The sequence below is a fragment of the Oncorhynchus tshawytscha genome, linkage group LG13 (genome assembly GCF_018296145.1).
Source record: "Oncorhynchus tshawytscha isolate Ot180627B linkage group LG13, Otsh_v2.0, whole genome shotgun sequence".
Taxonomy (NCBI): domain Eukaryota; kingdom Metazoa; phylum Chordata; class Actinopteri; order Salmoniformes; family Salmonidae; genus Oncorhynchus; species Oncorhynchus tshawytscha.
Window position 1 is genome coordinate 43,619,032 of NC_056441.1, and position 14,080 is coordinate 43,633,111.

At 43.8% G+C, this 14,080-nt stretch overlaps 1 protein-coding gene across 1 annotated transcript; it reads right to left on the reverse strand.

Annotated features, from left to right (window-relative positions):
• Positions 1-544: 544 nt before the first annotated feature.
• On the reverse strand, positions 545-13,683 carry LOC112266630 (ephrin-A1). The gene is made up of 5 exons (XM_024444294.2): positions 13,410-13,683; positions 3,422-3,717; positions 2,764-2,829; positions 2,468-2,548; positions 545-2,277 (listed from the first exon to the last, which is right to left on the reverse strand). Exons 1-5 carry the CDS (start codon positions 13,505-13,507, stop codon positions 2,153-2,155), a joined length of 666 nt encoding a protein of 221 aa, XP_024300062.1. The 5' UTR covers positions 13,508-13,683; the 3' UTR covers positions 545-2,152.
• Positions 13,684-14,080: the final 397 nt, after the last annotated feature.

Genomic DNA, 14,080 nt, shown 5'->3' on the forward strand with positions numbered 1-14,080 from the left:
TTGAGGCTCTCTGAAGGGTCAGCCGTCTGCTGGGCCTAATTTATGACAATCACTTTGAAAACACAGGGGAGTGGCTGTGACACCACCACACTTTGGTGTCACAGCTGCTTTTTACGGTCACGGCCATAAAGCTCTTCTGGGAAGAGCGAGAGGGAGGAGAACAATGGATGGAAATACAGAGAGGACTACTATGGGATAGCAGAGGGGGGGATATGAAGGAGAAACAAGGGGGAGATATGGGCGGAGGTCCACAAAACTTTAGATAGGAAGACAAGAGTAGGATCACAATAATAACGACATACACAGCTCTGTCTCCATTGTAATCCTTTCCTGTCATGAGCCAAGACTTTGGCCTGGGAAAAACTGTCATGAACATCAATTTATTAACTCAATATAGATATGAGTGACCACTATTACAGCTATCAACTGATATTTTTTTTTGCACTGTAATGGAAATCAGATCATTTTAAGAGGGGATGGAAAAATGTTGAACATTTGGAAAATGATAGTCAGAGAAAGAGAAACCATTGGAAGGATGCTGATCTCGTTTTCAAAAATATATTTTATTTCACATGGAAATGTCACATTTATCAAATGGGTTCATTATATAATATTCTATATATATATATATATATATACACACACACATAATACACTTTACTACCACATGTACAAAATAAGGTAACACGTTTTCTAAGAACAAAAAGGATTGACTCAATGTTAGTCATATACCGTTGTGTCTGACGTTCAAACCACCCTGTGAAGTCTAGTTGAGCTTGGCAGCCAAGATTGGTGCCGTGTCTTGTGATTTGAATGGGTGTAGTCCTATAATCTCACCGGAGTAGAATTTCCCAAGATCTTTGCTTTATTGTAAAATGCTGAACTGCATTAAAAGTACAACCAAATTGTAAATTATGTCCAAAATCAAAAATCAGAACCATCTGAATAAAAGTTCTTCCTTCTTTACTTGGTTGACTTTTTAGTGATTGAAGTTAGATGCAACAAACAGTGTTACATAGTGAAACACTGGTGAGTGTTGTGCTTAGTATAGATCAGTCTGAGTGATCTAGTTTAAAACAGTACGAGTGCATTATCCGACAAAACAGAGAAGGTACGCCTTCCGCTGCGACACACAACATACGTTTGCTATTTGCAGATTTAACATTTTGTTTGACCTCCCTCTCCCTCGCACACTTTCTCACTGAAACACTCATTCTCCCACTCGCGTGGACACTCCTTTCTCAGAGAGAGCTCACCATTAGTAAACATAGCATTTGATAAACTTACAATATTAGGTTCATCTTTCAGCAGCAAACTTTTATTCATGTTTTTTCACAAAATGTACACACACACTGATCCTTTCCATGTAGTCTCCCTTTAGGAGTCTGCATTGTGGTGTCAGTCAGTCTGTGCCTCAGTCAGACTGGACAACTGAATAGTGTGTTGTTGTGCTGTCTGGTTAGTGCTGTGGAAGCACATGGTCGAGTCTGCACAGGAACATTGATAGTTAGCCAACACATTCCCTGCTTTTGTCCATGCTACATAGAGAAATAATCACTTGGACATTTAGTGCCACTCAATACCAATACAATTAACAGTACACAATAGTCAAGGTTGGAATAGAATAGTTAGATCCAGGAGAGAGGATCACTGTATTCTTTGGCTCAAAAGGTTAGAGAAGATGATGCACTAAATGCTGTTTTTTCTAATACAAATTCATATTAAATACAAACAATTGTCCATTATAGGAAAGTCCGTTAGCTTTGTCTTCAGTGATTGCTCTTCATCCATTCCAGTTTATGTTCCTCTTCATTTTTTCTTCCTCATTTTACCAAAACGAATGATGTTTTTTGGAGGAGTGTAAAAAAAAAAGATATATATACTAACGTTAAAAGAGAACAAAATCTGTCCAGGAAATACTGACATCTTAAAAAAGAAAGGAGATAGTATAACACCTCCTCACAAAACTCCAACCAAAGTCTCACTCAGCACACTTAGTGAATGTGTGTCCATCTGTATTTACAACATTAAAAGTGTCCCTCTCCCAGTGACCAGCACTTGGGCTTTGAGAACTGTCTTGCGTCTGTGGTTCCCCACAGACTAACTTCATTGCAGTCCCTCCAAGTCTATAGGATCTGTAGTTCTTTCAGTCTCACTGTAACGACAGTAATAATAAGACTGGCACCATCAATGAGAGGATAGAGAAGGATGCTGTCGAAACCGCTGAATTTGTCCGCACGCTTTTCTGGACATCTGGAAGGATTACCACTGGGTCATCTATATGGAGAGAATATAGAATATACATTAGTGCATGTTAACCCAGATTCCCAGACACAGGTTAATCCTAGTCCTGGATTGAAAAGCATGATCAATGAAGAATCGCCGCTGAAATATAGAAATACATCCCTCCCAAACTTTCAGTCCAAGGGTCAAGTACAACTGGTCCATGGTTTGGTCATTAACATACCTGCAGGTAGTCTGTTGGAGACGTTGTGTGCTCCACCCCCAGCTCCAGCTCTTCCAGTTGAAACCCTGGCCTCTTGAGATCCTGGATGAGAAAAATAACAATCAATCACTCTGCCTTACTGCAGCCGGGAGCTAAAAATCATCATCAAACAAAGGCTACATTCCAAATGGCACTTTATTCCCTATATAGTGCACTACTTTTGACCAGGGCCTGGTTAAAAGTAGTTCACTATGGGATGCAGACAAAAGCCTATACAGTGCAATTCTCCACTCAACCACTAGGGCAGCGAAACGTACCATCAGCAGCTATGACGTCTACCCTGAGCCTGAGGCACTCCTGTCCGTGGTGGTGCAGAGGTTTGGCTGGAGAGGGGAAGGAACAAAGACAAGCGTTAATTACAGACAAACTAATGCACTTATCCTCCCATGTGGCCTTAATCCACCTCCACACACAGACAGACAGACATGAATATACACGCATGGACACACACGTGGCCTGCAGCCATCTGTGAGCAGGCGGAGTGTGTCCCGTCGCTCATCTAATTACAACACACTCAGGGTCACGGCATCGCCTCTCTCTGGGTGACTGGCCACCGGCTATCTGCTAGCTAGCATGTGAGCACTAATGCACAACATAGCACGCCAACATTCACTGAATGCTAACATAAGCCTTCAAGATGACGGCTTGTTTGCCTGGATGCTTTGCCACGGGTCATAAGGTCAAACTTTACTGTATACACTTCTATATAATCTGCAGTTCCATCACATTTTTCCTGATTTAAAAGTGACATTTCACCCCACTCTCATTTTGGCATTAGACTACTTTTGGGGTCTGAAAACATTAACAAATGTTGACTTTGTCCCTTTAAGTTCTCTTACCAAATTCTCTAGAAAGAATTTATTCACATGGATAAATTTTAAAAAATGGTGGACTACCTGCTAGCTAGACACTTACAGATATAGTAGTAGCTCTCTCCCTGGCGGAACTCCTTGCCCAGGGTGAAGGGGGTGAAACGCTGAAACTTCTCGGAGAACTTCTCAGCAGCGTGGGGGGCGAAGGGGTGGCCGCACTCCCAGCGCATCTGGTCGTAGGACTGAGGCTTGCAAGCGTCGTAGTCCTCCCGCTCCACCATGTAGAGCACGTAGCGCTCAGCATCCTGCGATGCCACCTCGCCCAGCGGGTAGTGGGGGCACACGATGTCCAGGTAGTCGTTCAGCCGCACCTCCACCGCATAGTCGTCCCATAGGAACCTGAGAGCGAAGAGCAACGGGGGACGGAGAGGGTTAGTCGAGTCACAAGTGGCATCGGGATTGATAAGTACGGCGATGGCTTAAAATACAACTAGCAAATTCGTGATTATGTATCGACCGGTGACGTGTGCCCCGGATTCAACAGGGGAAATCATGGAGGAGATGGAGAGGCATGAGCAGCAGGCAGGGATAAAACACTAAGTGGGGAAGTGAGCTGGGTGGATGTGTGCATAAATATGGATGATTGTGGACAGCAGCAGCAGAAGCGCTGTGCTGTGCTGTGAGCTAATCCTGAGTGCACATTGATCCCGGCTCCCCCGGGAACCCAGCGATGTTTACAGAAAATTATTAGCATTCAGTCAGGACACCGGGCCGGGAGATGAGTATTGACACTAAACTGCAGCCAGAGCTACACACCAGGCCGTCACAGACAAGGGGTGCAGAATGCCTAATCACAAACACACCGTTGCCCGAAAGAGTGAGAGGCAGGAATAGGAGGAGCCCAGGTCTCTCCTGAACATTCCCCCTTTTCATTAAGGACAGACAGGCACACAGTTCTGGTCACTGTCTGTTTCTGTCTCCTGCCACACTCCCCCTCGGGAAGCAGTCAGACTGTCTGCATGCCTCTCCTCCCTCCACTCCTAGCTTTTTACAACAGCAGTCCTAGGGTGGATTTACATTTGTAAAATATGTCTAGTGAGATCTATCTTTCTTCAACATCGGATTTGCAAATTTTCTGCCCTACTAGCCTTGGATGTGATTCATGCTTCATGTGTGAGTGCAGCTATTAGCATAATGTAAATGCCATAGTATATAGACAAACAAAATAAGGGTAGCAATTCAAACTATACAGGAGCTTCTAATCTAAACCATATTGCACAGTGTTGCAAACTTGATTAATGTAATGATTCACAAATGTATGGATATTTTAAAAGCCTTTAATTTTCTATTTGGCTAACAGAGAAAAATATTAAGGTCATTATTTAGGGGGATGTGTGGTGTGGGAAAACGCTCGTCTTTACACTGTCCCACTCGAAGGGGAGTATGTGGTGGAGATGTGTACCACACTACCTCCGGTGGTAGTGTGGGACACATCTCTTAAAGAGTCTCTTTACACTACACAAGTATCTCTCCTGGACCTTGTTTGTGTCGTGTAAGGAGGTCCCTCTTTCTCTACCTTTCTTTCTTTACCGTCATTCTTCATCACAGAGATGTGCATTAATTCCCATCAATCACCACACACCAACCTGGAGGGAGCAGTATCTAGCAACACACACACCCCCCCTCACCACCAAGTGTTCAATTACTCAAGATGTGCTTATCCATTACCATCTCCTCCTGCCTGAAACAGTCTGCATCACCAGGGTTCCCAGAGTAACGGAGAAGTGGAGTAAACTCACCCGGATTCAAATATTTTCACAACTGAATGCGTGTCTTAGATAGAATGTTATTGCTTTTGCAATGAATACATGTGCAACTCTGCACTTGGGGGTACTTTCACAAAGCCAGCTAGTGTGTGGCGTGTTATATCCACCCCATTTTACACCACAGAGCTCTGGTTGCTCCATAGCCCTGGGTTGGGTATTTGCACATCTGCCAATGAAAACTCACCCTAGAGCCAAAATGGCTCCAATGTGATTTGTTTTTTTGTTGAGAATTCCAGCTACACCCCGTGACGTATGCAACAAGAGACATTTGGGATGTGTTCCGGGGGGGGTGTTCTGGTGTGACAATGTCCATATGTGTGAGTAACGATCAAAGTACAGAAGCACAGAGAGGCCCCGTCGCTCATTGGCTTGTGTTGTTGCTTGTTGCCGGTGGACCCCCTGGTTAAAGGACAGACGCTGTGGCTACACACTCCAAGCCCATAGTGCCTACCGACCCCCCCCTCCCCCTCCCTCCAGCACAACCCTCTCTGCCTCCCCGCTTCACTGCTTTCTCTCAATGCAGATGACCAGATTAACGGCACTGTGACAAGAGTAGTGTTAGGCCGGTCAAAAGAGCAACTGTTTCTCTCCGTATTCTAATGAAGCATGCAAACTGCCATTTAGCTGCATAATAGTAGCATATTAAGCAAACACAGTGCCAGTAATTATTATTCCCACTGGCTGTGCTCTAGGACAGTTTAGTTCTTATCTGTCTGGCTGCCACACACTGTTTACAAGTTCTACTGTAGAGTGGTCACTCACAATTCCAGCTAAATCAATAATACTATTGAGCAAACATGTTTGCATGCTGTGCTTGACCTAGTATCCTCCTCAAACACACGACTGAGCACACTGCCTGCCCCCCCCATCCCATGTGTTCATCAAAAGTGGTCGCAACTAAAACACAAGAAGGGGTATTAAAGTCACCCTGGGGTTGAGTAATTATGCTTCCCCTCCCCCCTCAGGCTGGGAGCGAGGGGAAGGGGGGAGCCATGTGAATAAGAGGGTCAGGGGCCTCTAGCTGCGAATGGCTTTGATCTGTGTTAAACTTTGTGTGTGTGAGTGTTGCAGTTGCTTCATCAAAATGCCACCGTTTCATACAGTGGTACTATTCACACCCTCAGATGGAATATATCACAAACCAAAATGAACAGGGGGATGAATGCACACCCCTGAGGGGCCCTTCTATTAATTGTAAATAGTTTAATTATCCCGGGGGCTTTTGTCTTCTACACCTTGGCATTAAAGGGTCCTCAGCATCCAGACTGATTAAAGGCACTTCAAATAATGCCTGACTGAAAAGTTAATGTAAAACATTGTCACCATTACTCTGGCAAACTAAACAGCTTCACTCTTCCTTTCAGTGTCCATATTGAAAATGGTGCCTGAATTGTCTCTCACTATGGTTACAGAGCTGATTAATACTCTGTTGTTCCTGGGATGCTCAGCTTTAATGACATCAATGTTTAGCGCCTGAGCAGAAATGATTACAGGTAGGGGGTAACATTCTCTGCTTATGGATGATTTGTGGAACTATGACAGATATGCAACTATGTTTGTGTGTGTATTGGGTCTGCTGAGGAATCTGTGTGTGTGTGTGTAAGGGTGGATAACGAATGACATCGATAGCAGACAGCCAGCCATGGATGTCGTTGTTCTGCGTCGGTGTCTGTCTGTGTTGTGTCTAGTGAAAATTAGACTCCAGACTGGTCGAGCCTCTTCCTCTCCTCCAGAGTGAATTATTGATGTATTCAGGGGCAGGAGCCTAATCTCTCTAATTTAATCTCTCTGGCCAGTGTTTTGCTTTCTTCTTCACCTCCCCCCTTTCATCTCTGCACTCTACCGCCCTGTGGAATGTGGAACCTCTGAGGGGAGGAGGGCTCACTCAGGATCAAAGGTTGGGCAATCGCAGTCAGCACCAGAGGGTCTTGTACACACACAGTCAGCAAGTGATGTGCTGCTCCCGTGCATTTAAAAGCCCAGAGATGGATGTTGTGTGGAGAATCACCTGCTTTGAGGTTCAGTTTTAGTCTATTTAAAAGCACATGAGGTTCCACCAGCTGACAAGCTCACAACACCTGACCACTGTGGCACCCCTGAACAATCACCATTAGAACCTGACTACTCACCCTGATAGAGTGAGACCCATGTTAGTCTAGAGCCATCGGATGAGTGGATTGGAATGCCGGAGGCCGCCTAATCGGCTCGCCCAAGCCCGGATTATTGGGTGGAGCAGCGGCTGAGCTCGGGTCCATTCAGCGGCACCAGACTCTGCCTAATACAAGGGCTTAGAGCCGACACCGAGGCCCAGAGAGGGGGACGGGAGTGGGGGAAAGAGGGGAAAAGGGCAGGGTGGGGCCTTGAGTCCATTGTTCCAAAACAGAGAGGGGGTATTACTGTGTGTGTGCGCGCATAAGACCATGGAGGGAAAATTAGTTGTTAAAAAAAGAGAGATGAAAGACATGGGTGAAAGGGGAGGCATTGCTTTCTGAATGTATCCTCTGGAAAACAGTTAAGAGATTGAGAGCCACTCTGAAATACAAGTCCGGCTGTGGTGTAGTGCTGGTTCACGTTTTTTTCTACACAGCTAAATTTCTTTCATTTCATCTCTCCATCCATCTCTGTCAGGTCTCCCCACCCTCTCCCTGTCTGTCTTTCATCACTCAATAAGCCCCTATTTCATTCCAACCCCTCCCCTGCTCCTAGTACTCGCCGAACCAATCAGAGCCGGCCTTGTTGGAATGCCAAACATGTGAGTTTGTGTCCCACCGTTTATAGAGAGGCTAGCACAGTTAATAGAAACAAGAATGGCCCAACTCTTAGCCCCTCCCTCTTAACACAATATTCAGAGGCGCAGGTTCATTCTTGGGTTGTGTTGACTTCTGTCATCAATCTCATCTTTCTCTGTCACTTTACCTTTGTCCATTGTTCATTCTGACAGCGCCCCTGGCCAAAGATTTTAACTCCTTCCCTCCAACAAAGTAACCCCAGAGTCCACCAGCAACATAATCGCCTTATCTTGGACAACCGCAGAAGTTAGATGAATAGGTGTGCTCTTTCCAACTGTCTAACATAGTCCTCAGAGTCATTTGTACTTCTGTAAGAGCCTGACCAAAAAGGTCACCACTGAAATTACATTTATCAAGAGGCAAATATCTGTGCTAGGAAAATCGATTTCCGAAAGATTTTTAAAAAAAGTTTGTTTTTTAAATCTTTATTTCCCCAATCCTCGCTCAGTTGAGCCTCGTAGCGTAATGAATTCCTCCGAGAGTCTAATAGTCTGTGAGCATTGACCATTGTTTGTCTGTCAGTGGCATGGAGACTGTACAAGTACGTTTGGCTGAGATGTTCTATTCAATGCAGAGGTCAACATTACACATCTTTACCTCCAGGGGGCACTAGTAACTGGAGCAGTGTGTGAGTGAGAGAGTGGCCCATACTGTAAACGAGTGACAATATGCGTGCAATCGCTGTGGGAACAAGTTAACAACCAAAGTCCAGCCAATTCACAATTTCAACAGGACAAACACACAATGACCCTTATTTACACAACATTACACACATAATTCCCCATTTTCAGAGACAATAATTGGCCCCATGGAGTTCCATACACACATTCTCCTACACACTTCATTACAAATGCATGGATACACACAAAGACAATGATTATGTAGCTGGTCAAGTCTGAACACACACACACAGTTCCATGTTTATCATATTACTACATATGTTTATCAGGAAAGTATTTTTTACTCGGTATTTGGGGTTGAAAGGTTATAAAACATTGAGAAGGAGGTGGAGAAGATACCTTATCAAACAACCGATCACTATCAAATCACTATTCATCAAATTACTCTATGGCAGGAGACAAATTGTGTTGATTTCTGAAATGACCCTGTGAAAACGTAATCAACTCCTCAGTGTGTAGCATAAGTAATTAGTACAGGGTTGCCTGTGTGTGAGAAAGGTATTGTTTATTGTGTAGGCAGGATATGCCATTTCCCGGGAAAAGACTAGGCCAGGAAGCTCACACTCGTAGAGAAACATGCCAATACTACCCGCGTGAAAACCTTTGGCCTGATTCACCATCTTCCTGTACTCAATACAATTTAGAACCTTCTGTCTCCCACCCAGACAGACAGAAAACAATGAAGATTATTGAAAAAAATAAAATTATAAATCGGCTGACCTGTCATTATGGTCGTCGAGGTAAAGTCTGCTTAACTGATGATTACCAACTATAATACTGTCTACAAACCCTAACGACCATTGAGCCTATCGCAGCAGATTACCAGTAGTCTGTAATCTCAGCGTGTTTTCCTCCGATTCCAATTTACTAGACAGAGATTAGGGATAAGATTATGGGACTTGGGGGAGATGGATAAACAGAGAATGATTGGGGATGGAAGAGACATTCCCAGAAATGACTAGAAAGGAGGTGGAAAAAGATGGGATTCGAGAGAAAATAGGAAAACTGCCCTTTTTCGAAGAAAAGAGATACAATTTAGATTGTCTAAGCAATGTAGAAATCCCTCATCTTGCACACCACCTACTGTCACCTGAAGATGTGGCTAGCCAACCCTTTTTCTCTCTCAACACACACACACTTTTTCTCAATTTCACTCCTTTCAGAGTGGCAGAGCAGAGTTCTCAGACTGGTTCAACCACTTCCATTGCCTCATGAAAAAAACACAGAAAAAGCATACAGAGTGAGACAACTGAAAGAGGGGGCGAATTTGCTTGAGTTGATTGAAAAACCCATGGCGGTTAGTGGAGGGGAAAGCTTGAAAGAGAGGTAAAGCTGAGAGAAAGAGGGCAAAGTGCCTAGTGGCGAATGGCTATGGGTGACAAAAACAATTTTAAAAAAATTGTACACACCTTTTAGCCTTCTTTCCTCCTTCCCCCTTTTAGAGAAGGAGAGTAGGAGGTGAGGAAATAAATGGACTGAAAAGAGGCAGCATGTAAGGTTGAGATAAAAGGTGGAGAGAGAGCAGAGGGGGACCCAGAGACAGGAGGAAGAATGAATCTCCCTGAGGCAGTTCCAAAGCCGTGTGAAGAGGGGAGGCCTGAGTGGCGGCCAGCATTCAGAGACCACCGCAGTGACAGAATGACTGACAGACTGATAGAGGCAATGGCACTTCATCACCGTGTGCACTCTGAACCCCAATCAGTCACACCAGTTACTATTCTGTTGTGAGGCACTCTGTGAAGAGAATTCCCCCAATTTGTATGGGAAGCACTACAAAAACAGCCAAATTGTCTGCACAATGCTTGCAAAAATCACTCATATGGGTGAAACTTACCATAACAATCATTTATTCAATGCAAATACACTATTAAAAAATAAAAAAAATAAAAAAAATCTCTTCTTTGGATGAAATGCAGTAGAGCGATATGTCGTGTGTGAAATTATCCCAGAGCTCATTTGAGAGAAAAATAAAAAAGCAAACCATTAACGAAGATTAAACCTCCCAAAAAGATTAAGATTACATTGGAAATATGTGATGAGAAAAAGCCATTAAGTTGGAAAAGAGGTAAATAAAGTGGAAAATATGCTAAACAAAGAGACTGTTCACTCTAGCATTAGGGAGTGAGGAAAGAGTTAACATTGAACACGTCGAACTTTCTGCCACTGAATCAGCTTGAACGGGAATGAGGAAGGAGGCGGTGGAGAAAGGGAGAGACAGGTACAGGGAGAAGGAAGAGGGAGGTTTACTCGTGCTCTGTCAGGGGAAAAAAAAAGTGCTTTACCGAGAGAAGGAGCAAGCTGAATGAGTAGGCTACAGTATAGCTTAACATTGGGGTTAGTAAGTCCATAGAACACCAGAGACAATGTTAACATCAATCACAGAAATGCAGTGCAGCAGTGTGTAAGCATGGAGGTCTGGGTTAATGTGTGTGTGTGTGTGTGTGTGTGTGTGTGTGTGTGTGTGTGTGTGTGTGCGCGAGCCAGTGAGTCAGTCCGTGATTTAGGAGCTGGTGCTTTAACACACTGCTTCCCGCATGGGACACACCCTTCACACAGACACGTACACACACATACGGACACACAGAGAGCAAAGCATACTGATAGAGCAACCAATGTTCTGGGAACCCATGTGAATGATTAAGCCCTTCTTAACCTCAGATCAAGCTTGCAGGTTGACACGTATAGGCACACACACACACACACAACCCAGCCTATGCACTCAGATCTTAGTTGGACTGAACCACAGTGGTAGCTCGCTCACTAGCAGCCGCGACCTTGCAGTCAACATGCCCCAAGGCACACACATGATACACACACCAATGCATAGTAGAGAATCTGTAGCGGACACACACACGCAGTTTATTCCATATAGGGACGCAGACACCTAACTGACTGAGATGATCAGTCTTGTCAATTAGATCAAATTATAGTGTTCTAATCAAGACTACTGATTGATTGGCCACACAAACTGGGGGAGAGAGGGAGGGCGTCAACACAAAGAGGACTGATAGAGGCAAACAAATCAACAACAGAAGAGCAGGAAGCAGCAGTTGGGAGGGTGGGAAACAGATTGAGAGAAAACCAAGAAAAGAAGAGAATTAATTAAAAAAAACATCTCTTTCCCGAACTCTCCTTTACTTCTGCGAATGTGAGATTAAGTGCTGCCAGAGGGAGAGATTTAGTGTAGATATCCAGTAAAAATAGCAAGTGTGGGGACTAAGCGTTTATTTGCAGAAATGACGACCATTGTTGTCCCTGCATTGACGTAACACGCTTACATCTGGGACTGGTAACTTCATTCTCTGAGATTATGGCATGGATGTGTTTCTGAGAACAATGACTGCAGTGGCATTGCCTTATGGGAGATCTCCATGGATCACAGCAAGAGGAGAAACTAAGTTTAGTACTGTAAGAATGTGAATATATTTGTGTGTGTGTCTACAAGACGTGTTTGCATACAAGTGAGAGTGTATGCCTTTCTGTGATTGATTGGGCGTTTGCTTTGTTTGTATGTGTGATTGAATGAGTTTGTGCCAGTGTGTGTTTGTATCTAAGTGTGTGTTTCAATCTCAGTCTCCAAAATGTTCCCAACTTTTCACCCCAACCACCATAACTCGAATTGACCTCCATCTATTCAAAGTAGTCTCCAAACCCCAACAATGTGGGCTTTAATCTCTCCTTCCCAAGCTATCCATCTCACTCCCATAATATGACTTACTGGGCAGGCTTCAAGTTACCTCCTCTGTCTCATTACACCATTATTCCTCATCTTGCCACCTAAAATATGAACCTTCATATGTCTGTCTCCCTGTACTGTCCCGCCAGCCCATCGTAGATCCAGTGATTTAGTGGACAGACAGAGACCGGTCTAATGAAAATGGAGACGAAGGGAATGGATTTCGCCACCGATATTTCTACACCACACTGACGGACTCACAAGTTTAAACCAACACGGACATATTCCGCTGCACTCCTCGAGAATTTACTACCACGGTCAAGTCTCTGGGTGACTGTTATAACGCCTTTGGCAACGATAGGCATATCCATTTAAAAAGTGATACCTGTTGATAACGAAGGAATGTGGAATTACATTTGTTTGTGTCTTTCAAATGGAAATGTTATTATTACAAATATTACATTTGACAACTAATAGTCGCTAGTCTTGGTGTAAAGGTAGTGCTAATAATAACGCACCCCCTAATCCATAACCATCTGTCCTTGAAAGTGGTGTAATTTAGATGGTAGCCTATCAATACATCAGATTAATGGCATAACTGTGTAACTACCAACTCCTTCCAAGCGGGTAGACAGATTGTAGAAAAGTTTCCAGCAGGCAGTAGTGAAGCCAGTGACCAAGAAGATACTGTAACTGCCATGCATTGTAATAACAACAGCAGCCAGCTGCATATATGCATCTCCATCAGATTCAGTAGAATCAGTATGTAAACCAGTTGAGGAAGTAGGCTACAACGCATTTAAATACCCCCCGAACAATCACATTAATGCAGTTCACCAACAGGTTTAGGCTATTGCAGTCATCGATATGCACAGACAAACAGTTAGGCTACTGTAGCATTATTTCGCGTAGACTAGCTAGCCGACAATCATTTCAGCAAATCATGAAAGAAACAATCACAGCTGTCGATAGATGTTACTACCTTGTTGCACAGTTGCCAATAGATTGCATCTTATTACTTTGTTGCACTTGCGAATCGGATTTGCTAAACTGTTACAAATGAACAGTAATGAAAAAGAATGACAAAAAAAAACCTAAGAGATCAAACAGTTTAACTTACTTGGTGTTTGTTCTATTCCAATATACACTGTGTCTTTCTGCAGATGCAAACCAAGCGCAGAGACTCCCTACGAAGCACAGGCTCCAGACCAAATCCATTGTGGAGTGCAGAGGAAAGCCGGTGAGTTTAGAAGACCAATGAAACTTTGGAAAATGTCTATGCGTCCGTTAACGAGTAGGTTGTTTACTCAGGAAATGGATTTACTCAGGCAATATCTTTAAAAGAGAAAGAAAAAATACACAGGGTTGTTTGAATTAAGCTCAGCCCGCAGTGAATGCACAACAACTTGCGTGATTTCTAGTTTTGTGGAACCCCTACTATCGTTAATCACGCCCCATAAGGATTGCGAACCAATGGGAGGACAAAGCGCCTGGTTTTTCCACCTCTTGTTTGTTAGACGCGAGATGCACGCCCTCTGTGGTACAGGTCGAAGAGGGGAATTTCAAATAAGTTTTAGGGCCTATTCTATTGATGATTTATTTTTCCAGACTTATTCGCAGCAAGGACTACGTCAATATCGATCACATGATTTTCGCAGAATCAAACGACCAATCTGAGGGAAGTAAATTGTTTAATAGCTTTCCAACACAACCACTCTATGGTGGTCAGTTAACACAGGGTTTCCCAAACTTTAGGCTATATGCGTAGCAAATGGCACCCTATTTCCTACA